The sequence below is a fragment of the Cryptomeria japonica genome, chromosome 5, assembly GCF_030272615.1.
Source record: "Cryptomeria japonica chromosome 5, Sugi_1.0, whole genome shotgun sequence".
In the NCBI taxonomy this organism is placed as follows: domain Eukaryota; kingdom Viridiplantae; phylum Streptophyta; class Pinopsida; order Cupressales; family Cupressaceae; genus Cryptomeria; species Cryptomeria japonica.
This window is the reverse complement of record NC_081409.1, coordinates 104399717-104426174: the sequence shown is the minus strand read 5'-3', so window position 1 is coordinate 104426174 and position 26458 is coordinate 104399717. Positions and strand designations below refer to the sequence as shown.

The 26458-nt window shown below is 36.2% G+C and overlaps 1 protein-coding gene across 5 annotated transcripts in view; it reads right to left on the bottom strand.

The window, feature by feature from the left end:
* Positions 1-365: 365 nt before the first annotated feature.
* LOC131067501 (histone acetyltransferase HAC1) overlaps positions 366-26458 on the bottom strand; it is a 69163-nt gene continuing 43070 nt past the window's right edge. For 3 of the 5 annotated variants that reach the window (XM_058002522.2, XM_058002526.2, XM_058002533.2), the window contains exons 10-17: positions 26155-26297; positions 25539-25845; positions 25292-25431; positions 3245-3323; positions 2565-2957; positions 1667-1884; positions 828-1453; positions 366-734 (exon numbers count right to left, since the gene is read on the bottom strand). In XM_058002522.2, the coding sequence (XP_057858505.1) occupies positions 1324-1453; positions 1667-1884; positions 2565-2957; positions 3245-3323; positions 25292-25431; positions 25539-25845; positions 26155-26297 (1410 nt within the window). In that variant the 3' untranslated portion in view covers positions 366-734; positions 828-1323. Of the gene's footprint in view, positions 735-827; positions 1454-1666; positions 1885-2564; positions 2958-3244; positions 3324-22593; positions 22668-25291; positions 25432-25538; positions 25846-26154; positions 26298-26458 lie in introns of those variants that run through there. The other 2 variants (XM_058002523.2, XM_058002542.2) reach the window with 2 other exon arrangements.

Sequence of the window (26458 nt, the reverse complement as noted above, 5' to 3'; positions counted from 1 at the left end):
ATTGACAGCTTAGGATTCATGAACACGCCAGCATGGTAGTGCATGGAATATAATGGGGCCATTCCAGTGGTGGAAAAAACACAGTATCTGCCAACGCAGTAACACAAAAGATCCCGGGCAGCACTTTTTCAAAATGCATGGGGGCACAATCAGATCCATGCGGGCATGTGTTTTGAATGGGTTTCCATGTATGGATGGTGCAATAGTTTTGGAACTTAACCACACTTCTTTGCCTGTTATTGATAACCTCAACCTCAAAGTTAACAAATAGGATGTCTGTGATTAATTTCCACTACATGAGAATACATCCACACATACAACCAACAACAGAGCAACATAAACATACAGATAGGAAAACTTGAAAAGAATGCTTAAAAGAACTAATTATTTGTATTCCACTTTATGGAGAATATTGTAGAATTTACAAGTCAAAAGTCAATCCTGCCCATTAAAGCAATAGTCCCTTGAGTTCAACCAATGAACTTTTACAGAACAATTGCTGAGAATTTACAGAACATTACTTATACAAAGAATTGAGCCTGCAAAATTAGATAGATAACAATTAAGTTAACAAAACTATGTTACAATTCAAATGAAGATCTCAGTTTTTTTCTTGAAGCGATGTTAATATTGCTTGCACAGCTTTGTTGTTCCTGAAAGCCTGATCAGCTACTCTTCATACTTGACCGGTGCCAGTGACATACAAAACATTGCCAATTATTGACTCATCGTAACTGCACGACAAATTAAAGTCAGAAGAAATACAATACACAGTAAACCTGAATAACCAACCAAGAATAATACATCAAGAACTGTCCCCAAGGTACCTGTATATGCCATTGGTGAAAGTGGAAGTCCCAGTGTCATTTCTCTCGACATGGAAAACAAAATGCTTATTAATTTTTTCACTCTGTTGATGGTGAATAATCAGTCCAGAAAAAGTGCTCGACAGAAGAAAACCTTCGCACTCCTCTCTCATTCTTGGCATGTAATTAAAAATTAGTACCCTATTCACTACAAAAAAAAATCACCATACCCAGCTTCAGAATGGTACAGAGCCATTCCAAGTGTCAAAATTGATAATAACACACTGCTCTCTAGGGCCAACATATTATATGTGCTAATACACAAGGGCATCAATTTATCATGCAGCTCTGGTATCCACTAGAAATGTTGAATAACATTGCCTTGAAAATCAAACATGAATTTTTCATCAAATTGTGCCAACAGACAAATTCCAAGCACTAAAGCATGCTTTGAAATCTTTTTTTATCATTAATTTCATTTAAGTGATGCTATCTTGTTTGTAAAGTTCACTCAAGCTCAGCGTACATGTGATGAATGGGTATCTCGAGCAATCTCTGCAGCACGATTTCTCATCATTTCCATAACATCAGCTCTGCGCCGTGATTCCATTTGATTTTGGGACCTCCTAATGTGCTGTTTCAAATCCCTGCAAAATAAGCAAATACAAACAAGGGATTGTTGAAACAATTGATCTGTCAGACAAAGTTATCCCACAACTTATGTAGCACGTTCACTTTAAAGTTGAAGCAAATTGCATTGAGTGTGACAAGGTATGAAATTTCAGTGGAATTTATAAACAGAATTCTAGAATACTGTATGCAAGAAAAGTAATTAGAAGTAAACGTGGTCATGAGCATACTTGCAACGAGGAACACGACATTCTGATTCCTTGCAAGCTCGTGCATGTAACTGTAATATATGCCACATCTTCTTGCAAAGGCTGCAGCCCTGTGCAGCACGTTTTTTGCAGTTTGTGCCATGGCGAAAGAGGCCTTTGACTTTCCGACAATTTTGATATGCACATTGAGGAGAGAGGCACCGAGAAGCATGTATAAGAAGATCAAGCATCTTCCGGAGCTGCATAAAAGAAACAATTTACTGATACATCTAGCAATGTGGAGAAGGAAAGCAAAATAGTTTCCAATAAGTCATTTTAATATTTCATCTATCATTTTTCTCAAAGACTTCTCTGAAGGGTTAGATAGAACAGACTTATTGTATTTAGAAACACAAAAACAGTCTAAACAAAAAATTTGTCAAGAGCAACAAATAGTATACAACTCAGTGAGGAGAAAGTAGACTTCATGCAATTTTCCAATATCCCCTTCCACATGACATCAAAAATGGTTTGCTACTTATTGGAATTACAGAAACTTGTACATATTAAATGCTACAGCAGACCATAAAAATAATATAATAATTTTCTAGAAGTAACTGTGTGTAATTGTTTTATCGTCATCAGGATGAATCAAAATGGAACTGTGGCACAGATATTGAAATTTTAAAAAACAAGAATAACAAAGAAGATGTATTTGAATATTTATAAATTCTCATGTATGCACTCAAAATGTGTTATTTCTAATCTCATTGTCCTGTTAGTTCTTGTAAATATATGCATACTGTATTTTCAGCTTGGCCAAACTGACATACAACTTTTAATTTTTACATATGTTTTCTAAATATAATCAATTGTAAGAAAAAGAACACTAAATTAGACATGCAAACTTGATTCAATATGCACCTTTTGCAACACATACCTGCAGAACCCGTTGCTGCCTTGCTTCTTGATTTTGTGCATCCCGATCAGCTAGGGACGGGTGAGCTGTCAATCTATGGGGATGTTTCACAGAGTCGTTTTTTTTATAGCAAACATTGCAAAGATCATAATCAGGGCAAATTTCACAGCGCCATCCCTGTCCTGTCTCAATATCATGCTGGCAAATGTTGCATGTACTCACAAAAGCAGGTGCCGTTGGATTATGAAGATGGTAGAGTACCATCAGGGAAGAATGTTTTGCACGACGCAATGTGTCATACTGGTAGTGATTTCCTTGACAAAGACTTAGGAATGCCTGGCGAGTGTCAAAGAACTCACTTTCCATGATTTCATCTTTATCCTTTGTGTCTGCTGGAATATTCATCACCTCAATCTGCATATTCATGATAGAAAGACACTTGGCTCATTTGATGGAAAGATACAAATTCTAAAAATACCAAATAGAAACCCAGGCGCTTTTCCCTATTGTTAACAGGATTCCAACATTATAAACTATGTGCTAGTGAATACATACTGGAAAAAACAGGTGCTTTTCCCTATTGTTAATAGGATGCCAACATAATAAACTATGTGCTAGTGAATACATACTGGAAAAAAGGTGTTTTTCCCTATTGTTAACAGGATGCCAACATGATAAACTATGTGCTAGTAAATACATACTGGAAAAAACAGGTGCTTTTCCCTATTGTTAACAGGATGCCTTTCCCTTTCATCAAGCTTTTGTTCTGCCTCATAACACCTACAATGATGTCAATAGTCACTAAACCTTAATGCAAATATAAAGTCCATTCCACAATGATAGCACACAATAGTAAAATATTAAAGCCAGTGCCCATAGATGACAATAGTAAATAAATATTTGAACAAGTAAAAGAAGATAGAAAAACAACTGAACATATATATACTATTGGCAGTAGTGTTTCTCTGGTTTGTTTGCAAGAAATCACAATGATACATCCTTTTTATCACCAGCTCAGATGTTTTCCAAGAACACAGATGTCAGACATATTCCAGAAGAAAACACGTGATTGAACCTGTGTAGTAATAGAAGAACTAATCTACATCCAATTAATAGATTTTGGAAACATTCAACATTATGAAACCTTAACAACCAATGGTCTTGTTTCCTCACCAATGGATCTGTATGAGGAAACAAGACCACTTGAGAGTAACCAAGGACAAGAAAGAAAAATGTATGAGATAATGCATGTTTCAGCCCTCATGTGTAATGTCCCTTATTATTAAATGCCCTAGTTTTGCCCTAAAATCAAATTTCCAAGTAGGAGATAGAATAGGGTTGTGTACCAACATAGATCACCCAAATTAGATAATCATTGAAAATGCAATTAAACAAATCTTTGTTAGAAATAGTAAGCAAAACATAGATCTCGTTACTAGGGTTTAGGAACATTAACTTGATTATAAGATAGACATAACTTAATGATGGATCTCAACCATAGGGAGGCTAAGATACAGGCTATATTAGGGTGCCTAAATGTTCCTCTACCCTAGGCCCAAGAGCGGATATTCAATCCCTCTTGGCCTCATGGGATCATTCAGTCAGCACCATGAGGTGGTGCACCTAGTGATGATTCTCATAGCCGTTCCCCTCACCATCCTTCCTTTATCTTCCCCTATGATCTGAATTTCTTAATCTCATGGCCAATCATGATAGGGAAGTCAGGATGATTACAGTAGGGTGTCCCCAGAATCCTTCCCTCCTAAGCCCAAGGGCAACACTCCTTGTGCCCCCTTGGCCTCATGGGACCATTCAGTCACCACCATAAGGTGGCGTATTTAGGAGAGGACCTCATTGCTGTTTCCCCTCCATTGTAATCTCTCAATACCCCTATCATGGCTGATTATAATAATTAAGCAGAACATATAAAGAATCCTATATTATGGCATTTTTCTACACACACACACACACACGTATTAATAAGTCATAAACAACAACATTATATTAAGAAGCAATGGGCAGATATAAGTAATATTCGCTATGCTATTACAAGGAACTCATATATGTTCAAACTTCTGTATACTTAATTTATTACTAATAGCCAATCTGATCTGATCAATCTCTTATCTCCCTCTCTTCAAATGAAATTCCTCCTTAAATATCTTCCAAGGAAGATGAATGGACACCTTCCTTACCCTTTCACCAAACAGTGTGTCTTCTCAAGGTAATCGCTGCCTTGTTAGATCTGCCTTTTCTGTTTTTTACCTTCCTTCTCTAAACCTGGGCAATTAACATTTTATATATGTCTTTGGCTTGGGCGTCTAAACATAGGGGTCGGCTCAAATATTAATCCAAATTATTCTTTCTCTTAAGCATGTCTACTCAGCCCTCAAATGTTGCTTAATCCCTTATCCCAGTCGGCCCTCAAATGTTGCTATTTATTTCTTTTTTCCTAGCCAAATCGGCCTCTTAGAGTAATCCGTCAATAATTATTTCTCTTCCTGGGCTGGGTCAGCCTTAGACAGATTTAGTTTGATTTTATTTATTTTTGCTATGAGTCGGCATTTTCAATGGTTGTTGAGTTTATTATAAATAGCGGTTGCAATCAGGTTTAGGGGAATGACATCATGTCTCTTAAAGAAAAAGGTACACATCCATTGTTGTTGGTAACAAGTATGGGTAGTGCAGATTATAGTTGCATAAAGGCATTATTCCATTTAAAACCAAAATAGGCAACTTGTAGCAATTTGTTTTCACATTTTGTACATGTATGAGTAGAGGGAAAGTGCAATTTTATTCCATTTGCATGAGCAAGTAAAGGATAAAGCATGTATGGGTAACATGGGCAGCACTAATTCGTTCTTGTGTGTAGTATCAACGTTCAGAAGATAGGTAGCCTTTAGCAATTCGTTCTCACATGTTAAAAGCCACATATGTGAAGAGGAAAAGTGCAAATTATTCCATTTGCATGAGCAAGTATAGAATGAAGCATGTATGGTTAACATGGGCAGAACTAATTCATGTTCTTGGGTGTTATATCACATTTATACTTGTTGGAAGCATGAGTAGCAATTTGTTTTCAGATGTTGTAAGCCACGTATGCGAAGAGGAAAAGTGCAGTTTTCTTCCATTTGCATGAGCAAGGGATGGAGTATGGGTAAAACATCGACAACACCAATGCATGTTCTTGGGTGTTGTATCACATATATATGTGTTGTTGAGCACAAAGAAGCAATAGTCAGGAAAAAATTCTGATTATTCCTGATTAATCGGCGATCGGCGCTGCTCCCAATTAATTCCCCCCAAAAAATCGGAAAAATCGTTGACCGATTCTTTGCAGATTTTCAACGATTTTTTCCGGTTTTAATCGGAAAAAACACGATTAATCGCGGTGCACAAAAGCCCGCGAAAAATAAACGCCGCGAAAACCCTAAAATGTCCACAAAATTTGATAAATAGCCGTCTTTTTTCAAGGTTACTCACTCAGCTCGTGGCTTAGGGTTAAGAGGCAAAGTTGAAGTCGAAGGGAAGCGAATAGAAGGCGAAGTATACTAAATCATGTGTTTACTACTAAATGATGCTATATAACTGTATATATACTGTATTTCTTACTGTGTAATATACTGTATGTTTACTACTACTAAATGATATACTGTAATATACAGTATTACAGTATGTTTCTTACAGTATATTAAACATACAGTAATATACTACTACAGTATATATACTGTATGTTTACTACTACTAAATGATATACAGTAATATACAGTATGTGTAATATACAGTATGTTTCTTACTACTAAATGATGCTAAATAACTGTAATATACTGTATGTTTACTACTAAGTATACAGTAATATACAGTAATATACATGCAGTATACATAGTATTCACAGTTTACATAGCATCATTTAGTAGTAAACTTCAAAATCCCCGTTATTTAGTAAGCTAGCATCATACAGTTCTAACTGAATAAATGATAGCAGGATACACATATAGAATAAATGATAGTAAAACATACAGTTTTGCTAGCATTTAGAACACACAGAATACATGAATACACATAGCAACATAAGGGATAGTAAGCATAGCAACATACAGTTTTAATAAATGATAGTAATCAGCGATATGAATATAAACAACGAAAATCTATTTTCTACAATTCATGTGTTCAAGTATCTATTTTATTTGCCTACAATATCTCTATGCTATGGAAATTTCCTAAAATATAAAAAAAAAGTAGTTTTTTATTTTTTTTGGCAATTTTTTATGTTTTTTTGTAAATCCGATTTTTTCCTGATTTTTTGAAAAAATCTTATACTTCTGTTTTGCCAATTAATTCCCCAAACGATTAATGCTTCCTTGCTTGACCACATAGGCAGCTTGTAGCAATTTGTCTTCACATGTTGGAAGCAATGTATGTGAAGAGGAAAAATGCAATTTTGTTCCATTTCCATGAGCAAGGGATGAAACATGCATGGGTAACATGGGAAGTACTGATTTATATTCTATGGTGTTGTATCACGTGTATGCTTGTTGAACAACACTCTAAGAAGTATTTTTGGGTGTTGTAAACATGTAATCTCAATTGTTGCATGAAGGAGGTTTCTAGCAAGTTTTGGTAACATAGATGAACACCATTAAAGTTCTTGAATGTTATATACTTTTTGAAATAGAGCATGAACAGCATTGTGAACATGTATTGGAGTGTTGCAAGCATGTATATTGTTATTCCATCACAATGTAATTCATTGTAGCATGTATACCACTTGTTGTAAGCGAGTAATAAGGAAATGGTAGCATTCTTTGAGTATCACAAGGAGTTTTTGTTTCAGCATAAGATAAAACATACAAAAATCATACAAATAGGGGAATTTTCTATAACCTAAACATAATTTTTTGTGGGACCAAAAGCTACTTTAACAAGGGAGGTGTGAGCTATATGGATCATTAAAAAAATTGTAATAAGACATGTATAAACATGGCATCCTCAAGAAGTGAATGTCTCATTTTGTCTTATCTTTTTTGTCTCTTTCCGAGTGAAAGTTTTTCATCAAGAGGAGGTGAAAAGTCACATAGAGGAGAAGAAATGATGCACTAGGTCTCTTCCATTTCCCAGAGGGGGGTGAAAGGTCACACATCTCTTCATTTCTTAAGAATTTGGGAATATATATATATGGAATGTAAGCTTTGATTTTCAGATAGAAAAGCAGTTGCCTCTACCAACTAGGTTTTTCACCCAACATTGGAGTTTTCCGTACTCAAATATTGTGTTTTGTTGCACCACTTCATTTTGTGAGTAGCACAGCATAACAAAACATTTGTTAATGGCTGTCATTTAATTGTTATTTAGTAGCACAACACAAATTCTTGGTTTTGTAATTTCTATAAACATAGACCTTGAGATTTTACAAATCAATATTGAAAGTTGATGCTTGTAGCATAGAATGTTTGACTGTAACCTTAAAACCTTGCTATAACATTGAACTTCTATTATTATTGCTTATTGGGTCTTGTATAGATCAGTTTCCTATGGATTTAATCGTTGTTGCACTTGCTTCTTGTTGTGAACTGTTGTGTATGAACAGCTTTGATTAATTTTGTTGTGATTGAGACCTAAACCATTTAAATGTTGTCAAATGCATAAGATTCTAATGTGAGTGCCATTATAATGCTTAATTCATAGCCCTGTTGTTTCACCAAGCTATTTTAGCAGACTGTGTCATGCCCCCACCATCACACAAATCCTCACACCAACCTTAAGTGAATAAAGGAAACACTCACTCACAGAAAATTGTCTCATTCCTAAGATTTCACAATTTCATGTGACTAAGATTAAAGGAATGAATATATATCAGGCAGCCATAGTCTTCATAACAGCAGAAATGAATGCTTCTATCAAATTGAAGGATAGCATTCCAAGACATCAGTGATGCATAAACCTATGTATACACAGTGATCCCTACACAAGACAACAGTACAATGCTAAAGACTAAGGCACATGCCAACGATTTGTATTCCAATTTGTGCTTAGTCTAAAACAAGTATTATTAATCATTAATGAGGTGTGATTACACCTAAACTACAGTGGTTTATATGTGGAAAGGCAAAGAACAAGGGATGCTACTTGTAAGAGGGTTGTGACCTTGGAAAAGATATGACCCTCCACTACCAGTTCAAAGATATGCATACCGCAGATTGGCCACTCCAAGAAGGCATTGGAAAATGGATCAGAATCATTATATATATCTGCAGTCTGCATTCATCAAGGACATCGATCAGATCAGAAATCATTATCTGCACTCAATAAAGAGATCAGCCTGAGATAGGCATCAGCATTCATCAACAGTCTTGTGTCCTAATCATTTTTGTGGTATGCCATATAATTATGATATTTGCTATATAATCTTTCAATATTTTGAAAGTAGTTAATCTATATAATTATTTATTTATTCAATTGAATTTCCTATAAGGCTTCATGTAAGGATTAGAGAGAAATCTCAATAGGGAGAGCAGATATGAGATTCCCCCTCTAAGAAGCCCACCTCATGTTGGATGGACAAGAGTTCCTACCACTTGGGGCCAAGGGATCAAGTGTCTTGGTTGGATGCTCCATGGTCTTGGGTTTAGTTGTGGTGAACACTCCGGAAGCCTTATTGTGGAGCCATGATTGGGAGAGCAGATATGAGTCCCCCTTCTAAGTAGCCCACCTCATGTTGGATGGACGAGCTCCTGCCACTTGGGGCCAAGGTGTCAAGTTGTCTTAGTTGGATGCTCCACACCCTTGGGCATAGTTGTGGCGAATTTCGGGCACCTTATCGTGCTTCTTCTCCAACCTCTATTATGGTTGATTATGGGCAATAGAACTATTGATGCTTTGCTTTCCTAGAGTTCAAATAGCTATTACATGATTTATCTAATAAATTATAAATTTAGATGATTATTAATATGCACTCATATGTTGTTGGATCCCTAACCCTTATAGAAATAATTGGTCTTATAATTTTAACGTTTCTTATATTAACTGAACTTGTGATTTTAAGGCCAGATTTAGGATCATCCCAAAAGAGGACATTACAAACTGTGAATGCCATATAAGCAAAATGATGAATAATGGTCAGGAAGAAGCCTTGATGGGTGAAATATTGTTATTACTATCATGATATTATTGATACTTTGGTTTCAAGCTTGTTGGTAACTGAACTAGTTATCATAAATAACTATCTTCACAGTCATCAATCCAAGAATCTGCAACTGTAGTTTAGATGTCAGTACTTTGTATGGTTGAGATGAATCTTTTTATGATTCACTCCCTTGGGAACAGGACAGACCAAGAGTTTAGAAGCGACCGTCAAAAGGGTACATTGGTAACAGAAAAAAGACAGTATTCTTTCTTAGTGGTAATGTGAGAGTTTGTTAGGTTTTGGTAATCAGATTAGCAGAAATTAGCAGAAAATAAGAATGCAAGGTAAAATAAACACATAACAGCATAACACACAAGAACACAGCAGTACCCTGGGAAAACCTCCCTCTTGGAGGTGAAAAACCCAGCAAGAATAACTCAGATCTGATTACTAATAGGCGCAGAACCAGATTACAATTTAACCCTTCTAGGGCATAACACAAAGTAACTTATCTGAGTTTACAATTCCAATCAGACTTGATGGAATCGCCCCTAGCACAAGAATTCGATACCCTGTAGCAGATTTGGTAGCCTGAGCAGGTTCGGCAGCCTTAGAACAACTTCGGCAGCCCTTAAAGATATTCGCCCAGTTAGGAGGACAGTTCGCTGACTGAGAGGTCTAATTCGCTGCCTTAGAACAATGCAGAAGTAACTTGCAGATGCTGATCGCTGCTAGGTAGTTCGCACATAGCAGAGATAGAAATATTCACTTGATAGATTGATGGCTTGTGATCCTCAAGTCATCTCACATATATAAGAATTCAAGTCTACACTAAACCTTGGTCGGCCTTATTTAATTTTGGCGCCAAGTTACAATTAAATACAAAAGCCTTTCATATGATATTACAAGTTACATGAGTTTAAAAGTTACACATATGTAATTTGCCCAAATAGGGCCTGCCCTAAATCAAATTACATAATATCCCAAATAGGCCCATACACAATAAATTTTAAGGCCGAAGGCCACATTAAAATTGACCAAGCTAGGTCGGCCAAATCAAGGGATACGACCTAGCTACATTTTCAACAGAGTTCGGGTAAATCTTTTAAGCTAGGATAATGAGGATGGAAGGATGTTGACAGTTGGATCTTAGTGGTAATTGTTCTTTGTCAATTTAAATGGAATGAGTTCTTTATGGCTGTACCTGGTTAAGCATAGATCTTTCAATCATGAATATTTTAATGGACTTGAATCTATTGATCAGTTTTTGATGAAGGGATGCTCTCCCTCTCAATCCACACTCATTCAAATCAGCAAAACAAAGAAAATTGGCAGAAAATACGCAAGCTTTCTATTGATTTCCTGAAAATGAGATTACAACATATCTGAAATTATAATACTTCAACCTTAGAGACTTCATACATATATCTGAAATCTGATATAAAAATCAGCAACACCTGCAAGCAAGGACTACAACAGCACATTCACTATCAAATCTGATTTCTTCTCCTCAAACTGCTTCTTCACTTCAAACCTGCAAAAATATCTCTCTGCAAACTACAGCTTTGATTTTATAGTAGAGAGTTGTAATGTCTAACCACTGTAGTCGCCTTCAACTCAGATGGGTTAACCTACCAAATCCCACGCCAAGCATGAAGGTCTGCTCAAAAAATAATAAAAATTGCATTAAATGTTGTCATAAGCATGCTCATGGCCACCACCAACTCAACCAATCAAATTGGTCAAACTGTCAAACTATGACAGCTTCATAACTCCACCTAGGGCCAGAAATAGAACATGTAAGAACATGCAATGACAAATGGCATTATACAAGATCATGGAAGGTATGATGCTTCCCACTCCCAAATTGGATGCCGAAGAGAAATATTCTCAGGATATGCCTTACAGATGTTACTAACATGTGTCCATCTCCCTATAAATTTGAAACTTTAGGATATGTCCAAAATATTTATTAAATATGGCCCATTAATGGGCTTCCTAGGGTTGATACTATAGAAAAACAGAGACATAACAATAAATGGAATCCCCCGGACAAAGATTGGATTAAGGTGAACTTTGACAGAGCGACGAGGGGTAACCCGAGTCAAGGCACGATTATGGGAAAGTGTGGACAAGGCCTAGGAGTTACGACCAATAACTTAGCAGAAGCTAATGCAGCTCTGTTGGCTATTCAGATGGCAAAAAGACTCGGGGTGAGAAATTTGCAGCTGGAGGGTCACTCAAAAATCATCACCCAGGTGATATCAAAAGGGGAGGCAACCCATTGGAAAATTGACAGGATTATTCAGATCATTATAAAAATTTTAAATGATTTCCCAAAATTCAAAATATCTTATACTCGGAGAGAGGGAAATCAGGAAGGAGATGCTCAAGCAAAGGAAGCAGTGGAGTATTGACAAGGAGAGACTAAGTGGAATGAGGAAAAGATGACAGTAGCAGATCAGAGTTAAGCCGAGAAGAAGATTAACTACTCATTAATGACAATAATGCAAGGAGAGGAGGAGTATATTGTTCTCAAGTGTGGGAGCTTGAAGGAAGTACATAGGATTGGGGTGTGATTGAGGTGGAGGTACAAGGAATGATGCCCTTCGCACCAACAACAGAGATGAATGGCGGCAGCTAGTGGTGGCTGATTCAAGCCGACCTAACAAGAGATCAAAACGAGTCCGAAACCCAAGAAATATCCCTCTTGAAGTAGGATCCGTATGTAAGATATGTTGCCAAAATTTACGAGGCAATGTCAAGTTGGAAGGGGCATTTAAGATGCAAAGCAATTGAATGAAGATTATAAACCACAACATACGACCTGGCATTTACATTTTTTGGTGTCTCGGTGAAGCTAGGGGTGGAGTGAGTAAGCAGAGTCGAAAGAATGGAGGCGAATTTCTTGCTGCAGACCAATAAGTAGCAGGTGGCATTTTGGGGGCGAATTACCAATGACAGACTCGCCAACATCTTCAGTTATGAAGAGTGAACATTCATTACAAGGTGAAGATTGTGCTCAGGGAGGAGTACTTGAATGGAGAATTCAGATACCGCACCAGTGCGGACATTGCATCAATGTTCATGGCGTGGTGCCTCTAGCTGGAACCTAGAGACTTGGTGGTGGAGATCATGAATAGATGTGTGAGGAAAGAATGGCTGGAGGGGATGGAGAATTTGTTGGCTCTGGCGCGAGACAAGGGTTTGCATGCCCAGAAGGGGTATGGTTACATGTGAGTGAATTTGTCCCTCCTCTCAGGCCGTTTCTTCTGTGGAGTGCAAACTGCAACAAGGAAGTGAGGAGGGCAATGACCCAAATCGGGATGCAAGGGGTGAAATCATACATTGCATTTGTGATCACTTGGGAGACCCGATTGGAGCAAGCTAAATGGGGGCCCTATGCTCGAATGAAGGCAAAGTCGGCTCCTCCAAGGCGTAAACAAGGGCGAGCTGTCGGGCAGAGGAGGACGAGGATGGTTTGTGTCCTGCTGCAAGGTGAGCCCTCCGGTTACAGATTTGATCTAGAGATTGTGAACTAAAATGCGGCAACGATGGCGGAAGAGAGCGGCAAAGGCAAGGAAGTGGTGGAGGAGGGTTAGGAGGTGGTGGAACTCATCCTATATTTTTTGGTGCTTTTTAATGTTTGTTGATATACCATCAGCGTAGTTGGGGAAGGGCGCTGTATTTTTGGCTTTTTGTAAGGGATGAAAAGGGATGATCTGAAAATTGCCTCAATATGCAAATCTGAGGATATGATACTTTGAAATGTATATTTCTTTTGGAATCAATTCAAAATACAAATTACCGATCAAAAAAAAAATTACTAAATAGTAGGCCCTTATTACATAATTTGGTCTCCAAAACATTTATTCCTAAACATTTGCATAAAAATTAAATTAAAATATTTTTGGCAATGCAAGTTTGCCCTTACACCACTAGATTCTATTGCATCAAACACCCAGGGTAAGAAGAAACATTTTATGAGAGGAGCTCATGAACATTTGAAGATCCTATGCTTATTCTAAATCCACCATTCTTTTTATCTTCTTGAATATTCTTCTTCACCTTTCTCTGCACTTTCATGTCTCTTACCTCTTTCCTTCTTCCTCTCTTTCATCCTCTTTAAAGTTTAAACATAATCTAACTCCCACCAATATGCGCTATGAAATTCAAGAAGATCATGAGTCTCCATTTCTTCTTCTTCAATACACTTCTTCGAGTGTTGCTCAACTAGAATAGGCTCGATGTCATGAACTACCTCTTTCTTTGTCACTGCTGCTACATCTTCATCATCATCAATCAAGGTTACCACATTGTGTTCCTCATTCCATGCCTTCATAAAGACATTTTTCAGCTGCAGTTTCTTCCCTATTAATCTCCTCTTTGACATCTTCATCTTTCCCAATTTCTTTTTCAATTGTAGAACCATCGAAGAACTCCACTTTCTCTTGTCCATATGCTTCCTCACTTTCATCTACACTTTTGTCTTCCAAAGGATTCACTGCTGCAGTATTTTTCTCTTCCAATCTTATCATTCTCAAGTAAATCAACTTCGTCATAATTTTCACAAAAGTCAAATTTTACCTCTTATTTCTCTGCTGAAACTTTTTCTCTACCTGCTTTCAATGCAATCCATACTCCTGCAACTTGCATTAGTAAATCATTTTCTTCACTTTCATCCTCTTTCACTAACTGTTTAATGCCATTAACCAGACAAATCTTGGTATTACAACATGCCTTTTCTTCTTCCTCATTCAAGGGCGTCAACTTGTGATGAACTCTATCCTTTTCCAGAGAATAGGTGTTAGCATATCCATCATGTGCTGCACTTTTGTCAAACTGCCATCGTCTTCTCAATGATATGTGACAAACAGCCATAAGCATTATATCACATAAAACCTCATCATGATAATTTCCAATCTTAAACTTTACAAAAATTGTTCATTAACCAAGGCCTTATGGTCATTTTGCAACCATGCAATCCGATATGGATGTGGATGTCTCCTTTCAAAATGCAACTTATTCACCGTTTCTTCAGAAGCAATATTGTTAGTTCTACCACTATCAATAATCACATTACATACTTTCCTTCACATTTGCATCTTGTGCGGAATTTACTCTTCCTTGGAGCCACCATCTTCCCAAGAAGAGAATATTTTGAGTAAAAGAGGCTCATTGGAGAAGTCCTTCAAGAATGAATTGAGGGAGGTTGCAGATGAGAGCATTGCTCATTGGGGATGAGAGAAGTGCTCATTGCATTTATGGCAATGGGCTTCCTTTCAACCTCATTAGATCACCATATTGCAAGATATGGTGACATCAATTCCCAATGCACCTTCTAATTATGTTAGTCTTAGGTATGAAAAGGTGTGAACAACCTCATTGGTGAACAATAAAGCTTTCGTAGAGGCATCACTGAGAGCAATCAAGGATACATGACCGAAACGAGTATATCCATTAATTCCAATGGATGGAAAGACTACAAAAATAGCCATTGATCAATGCCATTGCAGTGTCCCCCTAAAGCAGATATGCTTTTAAAGGTAGTGGATTGTGAGGGGCAAGTGAAGGATGTATTCATTGCCAATATCTTCATAAAATTCATTGAAATGGTGGGCCTTGAAAATGTTGTCCAAGTCATAATGGACAACTCTAAAAATTTTAGGGCAGCTAGATCTATAGTGGAGGGTACATATACACATTTTTTGGACACTGTGTGGTCTACTCACTCAATTTGGTATTGCAAAATATTGACACAAAAATTAAGTGGGTCAAAAAAATCTAAATAGAGGTCGAGGAGATTCAAATGTTTGTGACTAATCATCATGTCACAAGGAATCTTCAATATCTTCTCCAACTTGGAGTTGTTGAAGGTATTTTAATTTCTTTTTACTATATTTTCTTATTTTTATTTCTAATTGTTGATATGTGACATGTCATTTACCTTTTAATATTTCCATTTGTATCTGTTTACACATGTTAGGTTGTCAAAACTAGATTTTCATCACACACAGTCATCCTAAGATGGCTTGTGAAGGTGCCAAATGCATTGAGTGCTATGGTCATCAACAAACTTTGAAGTGTTTGGCAGCAATCAAGTACAAAGAGAGCCCAAAATGTCAAAGCATTGGTCCTAGATGATTAGTGGTGAGCTTGTGTGAAATATGTTTTAATTTCATTGAGCCCATCATTAGCATGATAAGGTATGTTAATACAAATTGCCTGTGTTTGGACGAAAATAAAGATGGCCTGGATTCCAAGGTTGAAAAAACAAATACCACAATTGAAGCCAAGGAGCATGACCCAACAAAAACATTTTTCAAGTGTGCAAAAGATCATCATTGACTGTTGGAACAAGATGACCACGCCGTTCATCTCCTAGCATTTGCTTTGTCCCCAAAGTATTATAGCAAAGAGATACTTTCCTTACCAAGGGTGGCACCATATAGGGATGAAGAGGTTGCTACTAGCTACAAGACTGCACTTAGAAGAATATTTCCAGATATAGATATCCAATGTGTTATCTTGAGTGAGTTTGGCCACTTCATATCTTCAAAGAATTGTGATGTTTGTGCTCTTTCAAACAAGTACAAAATAATATGCTTATGAATGGTGGTACATACATGGCCAAGTCTCTATTTACTTGCAATATCTTACAATGAAAACTCTCAAGTATGTATCTTATTTTTTTATTTTCTCATTTTTCATTTGCTACAATATATTATAATAATATAATTTTATTATTTATGTTTTGTATTTATAAAATTAAATACTAAATGTTGTATGCAAATTCAAGATGCTGTGAGTTCTCCAGCTGAGCAGAATTGGAGTACATACTCCATCCATTTGGTTAAGTGCAACCAATTGGATACCAAAAAAGCTTAGGATTTGGTCTTTGTGCACTCCAACATTCTGATTTGACAAATCATTGAATTATGAATTTATGGGTATTTTCATTTTTGCAAATTAAGAATGAGGTATTTAAATATTTAGATTATTAGCAATTATGAGTATCACTGTTTTTCAAGGTTACCCAGGGACACATCCCCAAGGTTTTTCCAGGCGTCCCTGTTTCCGGGATGTCCAAGGACGGGGGGACACCTTGAGGACATTCCCGGGCTGTCTCCTTTTGATGCAAAGGAAAGGAAACGTACCCTTTTTACATACACAAAAATTTTCACACAAACACCGTATTTGTGATCACATGTAAGTTTTAATACTGCCAATATATTCCAGGTTTGTATAAATGGCAGGTTTGCTTGTTTAATGCAATTGATATAACAGTGATATTCAAAAACATATAAATGAACACAAATATAAGAGTGTAGAGAAAGAACCAACTATTTCTGAAAATATACAATCTGACCTCTTTTATATAACAGCAACAACAATGCAAGTTCCCGTTCAATCTCATACAAATTCAACACACTTCCTTCAAGATTATGAATTTTGAAAGCAATTTGCATTAATGTTTGAGTTTTGCTAATTTGTTTGACTTTGACTCTCATGTGAACTCTCAATTAAACACAAATGTTATATGTTAGGGTTCTATATTGTATACATGCTTTATCCAAATTTTCATATGAATATTTAAGATTGCCCTATATATTTTAAATTTTCCATGTTTTTAATTTAGTCATCCCCTGGCTGTCCCCCAAAAAGGTGCAAAAAATTGGGGACTCGGAAACATGTCGCCAGACCCCCATCCCAAAAACTCAGGGTAACATATCTGTTTTTATATTTATATATAGCCAAACCCATACCCATACCCAAGGAAAAAAAATGTCATACTGCTGTAACCAAACCCATACAACAAAAATTGGTTAAGTTTATTTAACATATTTGGCACATTCAACAAAATACTGATGAGCATCATACAAATAAAAGGTTGGTGATATAGCATGGCCTAATTTGCAGGAAAAAACTCGTAGGAACTTACCACAATATCCACACTATTTGGTATGGACAATACACCATTATTAAGAAAGTTGACAATAATGCTTTTTAGCTCAGTCTTCTAGCACATTATAGTCTTCACCCAATATTCAATGTATAACTCTACTGCCATTACTTTCTCGTTTCCACATCATGGTGATCAAGAGATCAAGAAATCCTAATTTGCCAAATTGCAAATCTTGGTCAGACACCTCATCAAGGGCAATGATACAGCAAAGTTCAAGTTGTAGAACAATATGCAAATCTTCTTTCTCAACTTTCTATAATGGGGGCAATTATTTCTGGAAGTGGGGAATCTGCCAAGTGTTCTATTACATGGATCATCTTCAGTATCACAACAGTCCTCCAAACAAATATTTGTATTTTCCATTAGCTCCTTCATTGCTTCAAGCATACACAGTCAAACTGTGAAGCTCTAATTCATCACATTTGATGGCCACACAGTTCATTGTATTTGATTCCACACTATTCCAACAATGTCAAAACCTTTCAGCAACACTATTTTGTTCTATTGAAATAACAAGTTGTGTTTCCTATAACTGCCATATATTAGAATAATTAATACTTCCAGTCAGTTACCTTTTTAGTGGATCTATTAATGGTCATTTAGTTCGTCATTTAGCTTTTTAGTTCATCATCTTAGTTGTCGACTTTTTTAGCTTTTTGCTTTTTAGTTCGTTAAGTGAAACTATTGCTTCTTTTATAAGAACGCATAGTTTGCTTTTTAGATTTTAGCTTTTAGCTTTATTTAGCGCTTTAAGTGTTTTAGCTTCATGTTGAAGCTTTAGATTACGATTCGTTCTTTTTAGAACACCGTCTTGTAATTCCTTTATATAAGCTTGTATATTCATTACTAATTCATTCAAGTTAATTCAATATCATTCGATTATTGATTAAATTATTTTTCATGGTGTCAGAGTCGATGGGCTTTTTTAGAGTTTAGTGGTTTTTTTAATGAAATTTGTAAGCTGCTACTTGGATATTATTTCCAGAAAAAAAAATTTGAGAGATTTTTTTTATGAAAAAAATCTGAATTCGAGAGATTTCGCAGAGCAGGTTGAGGGTTTTGACCTCTAAAAATTTGAGTTTGTGGGTCATTTTTTTTCTATGCGTTTGTGAGGCGTTTCTCCGTAATTTTTCGCTCAGGTTTTCTGAAGCTGTGATTTTTTTGGCACGAGGGTTTTGATAAGTTAAAAAATCGTGTATTTTTTTTTCGGGCGTCAGATTTCTCTATGCGCTATTTTGCTCGACCCACGTTTTCTCTGCGCGTGACTTTATTTTGGCCGCGCATTGGTGATTTTGGCGGTGTGTTTTCTTCGCCGCGATTTTCTAGGCATTTTTCTTTGCACCCGTCTTCTGCTCCAACCACGATCTTCTCACCCGCACCACGAGGGTGTTCGCCACGGTTTTTCTGGGCATCAAAGAAATTTTCAGCACAGGATTTTCACAACCTGCGACACAATTTTTTGCCCTTTTCGCGATTTTCGCGATTTTTGTTTTCGGCCTGCGGCTTTTGTCTGACCCACATCAGGTTTTTTTCTCTGTGGGCTTCGTATTTCCGGGTTTCTTCAGCAATTTATCTGTGTTTTGGTGCGCCAACTAGGGTTTCTAGTTTATTTAAAAAACCAGATATTCTATTTTTTGAAGATTTTTTTTTTTCTGATTATTTTTCAGAAAAAAAATATACAGATTTCAGATTTGCAGAAAAATTTTCTGGGTTTTTCCAGAATTCCGTGCCAGAATTTCATGCCTTGGGTTTCGTGCCTCTTTATTTTTCTGATTATATTTCTGCCATCTAGGGTTTGCAGGAAAATTTCTGTTTTTTCAGCAACTTGTGCATTGGGATTCGTGCATTCCATTCCAAGGTTTGAGTCTTTGTGCAGCTGTTTCTATTCTGCATTTTAATCAGATTCTTCTGTCTCTTTTTTTGTGCCTTCACAAGGTTGACCTCATTCAACCTCGGTTTTCGTGATGGCATCTTTGACCAACATCATGTCCTCACATGTAGACATTCATTGAATAAGATCCTAGTTAGTAGATTTTTGGTTGATACTCAAATAATTGCAGAGTTGAAATAGAAAGATTCTGGTAGAAAACTGTGCAAGAAAATTTTGAATTGATGTTTCAAATCACACCTTATGATACAATCTGGTGCCAAATTTGAACACCAAATTTGAAGTTAATCAAAAGTTAAAACCTTCTCTTGAACAAATAGCAATACAATGTGTTTGCGTTGGGAAGGCCATACATGGACTAGAGTATATCAACAGTCAATTCTCCACAAGTTCATCATAGAGGGATGGCAAAGTTGCATGGACACGGATACGGATACGGTATCGGATTCAGATACAGCCATTTGTTAAGACCCCCAATATGGATACGGCTGGATACGTCACTCGTAAAAAACACATGCAGATATATTTAACACAATTTTCTAAGTTATTCAAGGAGATTTTCATTACTTCAAAAGCAATATAGACACATAATTGCTACATAAATAATGATAAGTTGATTTAACATTTTACGATATGCAAAAATAGTAGGGTTGCATTGAAAGACAACCCCAAAATGGGTCACTGAAATAGGAAAATGCATGAATGAAATTTTTTAAAATTAAATTTAGGAAGATTTGTGTCAAATTTAAAAAAAAATAAAATCACATTGTATCTAGCATGGTTGAAAATCAAGGTGGGTTGGGGGCCTAGCTCGATTGGCAAGAGCTTCCAGTGGTTAAGCATGAGGTCTAGTGTCCCCTCAACCCATGTGGTACCGGAGGACGTGTCGCACCAGCATCACTGGTCACGTTAAAAAGTTTACCCAGCGCACTACAATTTATAGGGGGGTGCTATACCTAATTCATGCAATCTAAAAAAAGGTTGAAAATCAAGGTTTTTTGGGCACACGTGGGTAACGTGTATCCGAGCCGTATCGGATACGTATTCGTTTTGGATACGGGAACGGATACGGGGACATGCGTGCCCGAGGAGGGACAAAGGAGTTTCCGGCTACTCTGTTAATATGATATGACCTTTTGGGAGCTAGTTGAGTGGCCCAATAAAAAGTCTTCTCCTTCAAGGAATTGAATGCCTTTTAATATTATTTTCTTTGGTAGAATCTTCTTTCGGATGACTCAGAGCTGAATGAGCTCCGAGAAGTCTCTCCATATTCTAGATGATCAATGATGAACAAGGACTTTTGCTTAACACATCTAAACCTTTTGACCATGATAACAGAACCCAAGTTGTCACACTTTTGGCTGAAATCTATTTCTCTTTTTACATAATATGCTATATAGGATGGATATTTTTTAGTATATTTAAATTTTGCTATTATTTTTTATAATCTATGCCATTAAAATGACTTTTTTAATTTTCCATGGAATTAAATGATGCAGGAACCCTTGACACTTGTCTTAGATTATTAAAGACCGAAGTGCAGAGGACAGCCTCAATCCTTTGAAGGCACTCTATAACCATAATAAAAGCAATAACTATAATGAAGACTTGCCCATTTTGAGAGAAATGAGGCACAAACCTCAAGTAAGCTTGACTCCCAAGAGGAAGGTTTTGTGGTGGATTTTAAAATTCACCTTAATTGTGCTATTGAATTTGGCATATTTTGATTTGCATGGACAGCCACATGTGAAAGGAGAAGACAGGCTATATATCAATTCCATGTTTTTCCCTTAATCCTCTTAATTATTTCTCTTCATATCTTCCTCTACAAAAATAATAGCTGTTTTACTATTCTACTGGGAGAGTAAATATCCTGGCATAACTCTCTATGTCATCTGATCTTCGCATACTGTTTCTATGCTACATGCATTTTCATAGATTGGAAATTCATTTACACTCAACAACACCGGAAGATCACAAATTCATCAAAACTTTCCTCAAGATTTGAGCAAAGACACTACCATTTATCTGAAGTTTTCTGTAAATCAATCAGTGAGGGAAGAAATTCCAAAATATGTTCAGGCCTGTCTCTGAATCCTAATACCACTACCAAGCTCTTCTCAAAAGGTAAACCATTCCAGTTTTCTTCTAGCCCTCAAGCTCCCTTCCTCCACTCAAAATCTGTTTGGGATCTTTTCAGTGGTCCTGGCGAGTCCAAACCCAAGGGTAGGCCTGTAAATTACTGACATAAAATGTGGACCTTAGTTTTCTTAAGGCAAGGTAGCTGGCTAACTGTCAAATGAGATGAAGGACTCTGTAAGGACCAATCACAACAAAATACAGGGTATGGAAAAACCTTTTGTAGAGATGGAGAGAGATAAAGTGTATGTTTGCTCAGTATTATTTTTCAGATAAGATTTCCAAACTCTGAAAATACGGGTCACTAATAAGTTGATACATATTACTATCAATACCATTACCAAGGATCTAAAGGCAAAGATTGCCAACGGCTTAGTCCTGGCAATTGAGCATTTTCCCAGTTGATTTATGATTATTGATGATCGCTAATACCATTCTGGCATGTTGTTTGCTACCAAATAGTTTCAGGGTGATGACGGCTTTGGATGGAGATGGTATGGCATTGTCCAGAGCTTCTCTTTTCAGTGCCAGCTTGGTCCTATTGGGAGGTACTATCAACTGTAATTGGGAGAAAGTTTGAGCTTTGTTATTTGTTTCTGCTTGTTACAATTTTCAAATTTGCAATAGGTTGAAGAGGGCTAGTTATGATGGACAAAGCAATATCTTCAGCAGAATCATATGCCTAAAGTAATATAGTTTTCTCGAGTTTGATGGAATAATTAGTAGTTTTCAGTTTTGTTTTTTTTAAGTATAACAAAATTTGCTTATTTCTATTTGTCCAAACATATAGAAGATTTTATTGGCCATTTTCAACTGTCTGATCCTACGGCATCTTGTTAGAAGTCTATATATTTGTCATTGATGACAAGTTATTCTGCAACTCTAGATTGATACTGAAATTGCAATCAGTTGGTAGAGTTTGGATGTTACAGACCTATCTTCAATTATAGTATCGCACCATGTTGTTGCAGATTTTGTGTCTTGGAACTCCTTGTTTTGACTTTGAATCTGACAGAAGCAACAAAGAGGAAACCGTGTTATTATGCCTACAAAGAAAACAATCATTCTGTATTTACTGTAATTTCAGATTATCAGTTGGATCCGATTTTATGTTACCATTATGTCTTCTGTATCTTGGACTGTATCTCCTTAAAAGTTTCACAAACTAAGAATGCTTGGCAAACATATCAAGCATTAATATCTGTGGAGTTCCGTTGACAAATAGTTGATCAAACTGTTTCACTGATCGTATTAAGCATTAATAAGTTTCCTAACATATATGGTTGTAAAAGCAGTTATAACCATGGAGTTTGAAGGTTGTGAATAGATAAGACTGATTTGGCTTTTCATGACAATGTTTTGTGTCATCAATGGGAAGATATATTATCTAAGCAGTTGGCTTGTATAAGGTTGATTGAAAGAAGTTACAAACTAATTGTTAACTGCCAACCAAAAATCAATTGTAGCCGGCTGTAACTGTTAACTATTTGTAACAGTTGTCAAGTTCTATTTATATGGATGTAAGTTTGAGGCTTGGTGTGTGTGTGTGGTGTTGAATAATGCTAAGAGTTTGATAGTAAAATCTGTATTCATAAGAGCAGAAGATTGTATATTATTCAGAACATAAAAACTCATGAATAAGGCTGTGTGTTAGAATACTGAATGTGGTGTATAAGATACTGAGAATCTGAATGAGAATGCTGATGAGATGATGAAAAGAACCTTACCATTGCAAGATGCAGAAAGCATGCAGATCATAGTGGAAGATTGAGGTATACTGTGATTATATAATCTATGTGTCGCTTCATTGATTCTGATTATCAACAAGGTCAGCAGTGATATACATGCCATACCCTTGCTTGATGAAATTGTATTGAGTTGATGTAAACAGGATCTTTCTAAAAGACTACAGACAGGATACAAAAGTTTATTTGCAGATTGAATATAAGACTGATTCATATTTGAAAAGGTTGTGATGTTCAGTTTGCAACAATTCCAATGTATGCTTTCAATATTGTATTTGTTCAGCTTTGAAGTCAGGAATTCTTTTGTTTGTGACATTCTTACGGTTGGTGCCAAAGGATGCTAAGTTAGTGCTCAGACTAAAAAGTTGTGTTTGTACAAGTTGGTGCTCTCAAGCAAGGAATTTGGTGATTCCTTAGGGTTGGCGGGTTGGTGCCCTTAAAGTATTGTATACACTTTTTGTGAAGCTGGATTAGGAGAGTAGATCCTAGCAGCATTTCTCACCGTGGTTTTTCCCAATCTGGGTTTTCCACGAATTTAGTATGTGTTAGATCCTATATGTAGTTGCATTCTTTTCAGTTCTGATTTTAATTCTGTTTTTCAGTTTATCAAGAATGCTTAATTAATTATGGAAAGTTTAATCTACTACTGATTCATCCCCATCCCCCCACCCCTTTCAGTAGTAGAATTGTGTTCTACACATCTATCTATAATTTGCTGCTACTTTTGTTTCATACATTGATAATTTAATGTACTTCCATCAATCATCAATCTTTAACATTTTCCAAGAACCTCTTTGATTTGTTAAATGTTAAATTGCTTCTACGGCTCACTAAAGGAGTGCAAAGTGCAGTGGCTAGGGCTGAAAATTGCCCATAACAGATGTGCAAATTGTAACAGAGGAGAATAATTAAGCATACCTTCTTGAGAGCGATCCATAGAGCTTTCTTGATCATCAACATTTCATTGCAGACATCAACACAAGATACGCTAATCCAATAATCCCATTGGCCCTTTTTATATAAAATACTAAAAGGCAACATTTTTAACAAGTTTCCATGTATGTTCCCTAATCATGCTCATCACATTCAGCAAAAAGATATATATTAAGTTAGGCTATTATGGCTGCTGCAACTTGGGCGTGTATATCATAAGCATAGATGAAATATAGCCATATATATATCAAAACAAACAAATTTGTACTGATCCAAGTCATGCTTAACAATCAACAACAGAAGAGCCTACAGAGTAATCAATAACTATTGAATTTAACAACATATTACAGGTTATATGCAATGGATGGCAAGGAACATTTACATTAATAATATTACCAAATTGTACTTGGAAGTGATTACACATTGAATCCAAAGGATTAGCAACAAAAAACTGGCAAAATGAATGAAATCAGAGGCATTTTCATGATTAATAAAAGTTCAAATAATAATGGTTTTTGCAAAGGAACAGTTAGTTTTGTTGCTTCTAAATTGTGATTCTTTGGAAAATTTGTGAATGATAGAATAAGTTAGTAACAGTGTGAGAAACTGGCAATGTGTGGTTAAATGAATGCTTTAGGCTATGTACTCTTCTTTCATAGGCCTTTGACATAACTCAAACAAAATACAAATTAAATGCAATAGTATTCATAGTCATCTTCAACTATATTTAAAAAGAATCCAATTCATTGGCAATCTGATATAATGAATTTCTCATGCTTATATGCATGCAAACAACTTGAACTAACACTTAATAACCAACTTAATTCTTTTTAATTAAATAATTTCAAATAAACCTAATGTACTTCAAAAAACCAACATCACAATGAACATTTAATTTAACCTCCCATGTCAAACTGCTCCTATAGCTTTAGAATATCAGAACAAAATGCTTACTTCTCACAAAGTTGAAAATTTTTGCATTGTTTGCAAACCCAACGCTTGCCAGAAACAATGAACAAACAACAATGGGTACATGCATGCTGCAAGTGAACCATAATGAAATCTTCTTTCATTGGATGGATGGAATCTCCAAGCTGAAATATACAGCACAAATAGGCATCATAAATTTGCATATTCCTGGTGAACAAAGCTACAACTTCAATGCTTTAATTTTAAAAACAAAAAAACTTTAATAGATTACTTTCTTCATTAACAGAGTGTCCTTTGAAGTGTTGCTAGCAACATCAGTTTGAGCAGCAGCTTTCAAGGACCTCTTTGTCATATATTTTTTGTTCTTCTGATATCTCAGACCATCTGCTTCCTCCCTCTGTATCTGCATTATCATTTCCTCAGCAGCCCCAGGCCAGTAGTCCCCATCAAAGTATGGCAAGCGAGCTGCGGTGACTTTAGCCTTCCGCTCACCAGTAGACACAAAAAAGTAATCATACATATTTGTCACATCCACCACAATTTCCTCCGTGCTGGCCTTACGTAGCATCGTTAGATACCTAGCCCATACACTTCTTCCAATCAATCTTTATATAACTTTGGCAGCATTAAAAATAAAAAATAATTTGGAAATCACATTATGTATTGATAAAGTTCATCTCAGATCAGACGGTGGCAATACAATACACACAGAAAGATACAACATAGCCATGAACCTCTTGCAACGTGTTAAGCATAGACATATATAAGCACAGCATTTCTGGAAAGCCATTCATCTTCTGAAAGCATAACTTCTATTAATTAGAAATAAGTTTTCCTGTGTTTGTGTTTTGCAAAGATTATGGTCACTAAAGAGAATCATCACTCACCATTCACGGAGTTTATCTGATTTTGGTGTCTTCTGTGTTTCAGGATGACAATAGAGAATATAATCTTCTCCCTTCAGCGGAGGACAGGCCCAAATATAACAGCTAGTCAGGCCACGTCTCTTACAGTAATCCAAATATCCAATCTGTCCAAGAATCTAATAATTCAGAAATCCTCACTGTAGAAAGCTACATGACAAATTTGATCTCAACTATCTTAAGGACTTATATAAGAGTTCATATCTCCACCTTTTTCTCTGAAAATTCATTCAATCTTAAAAAAGCTGATACAAATGAATAAGACAAG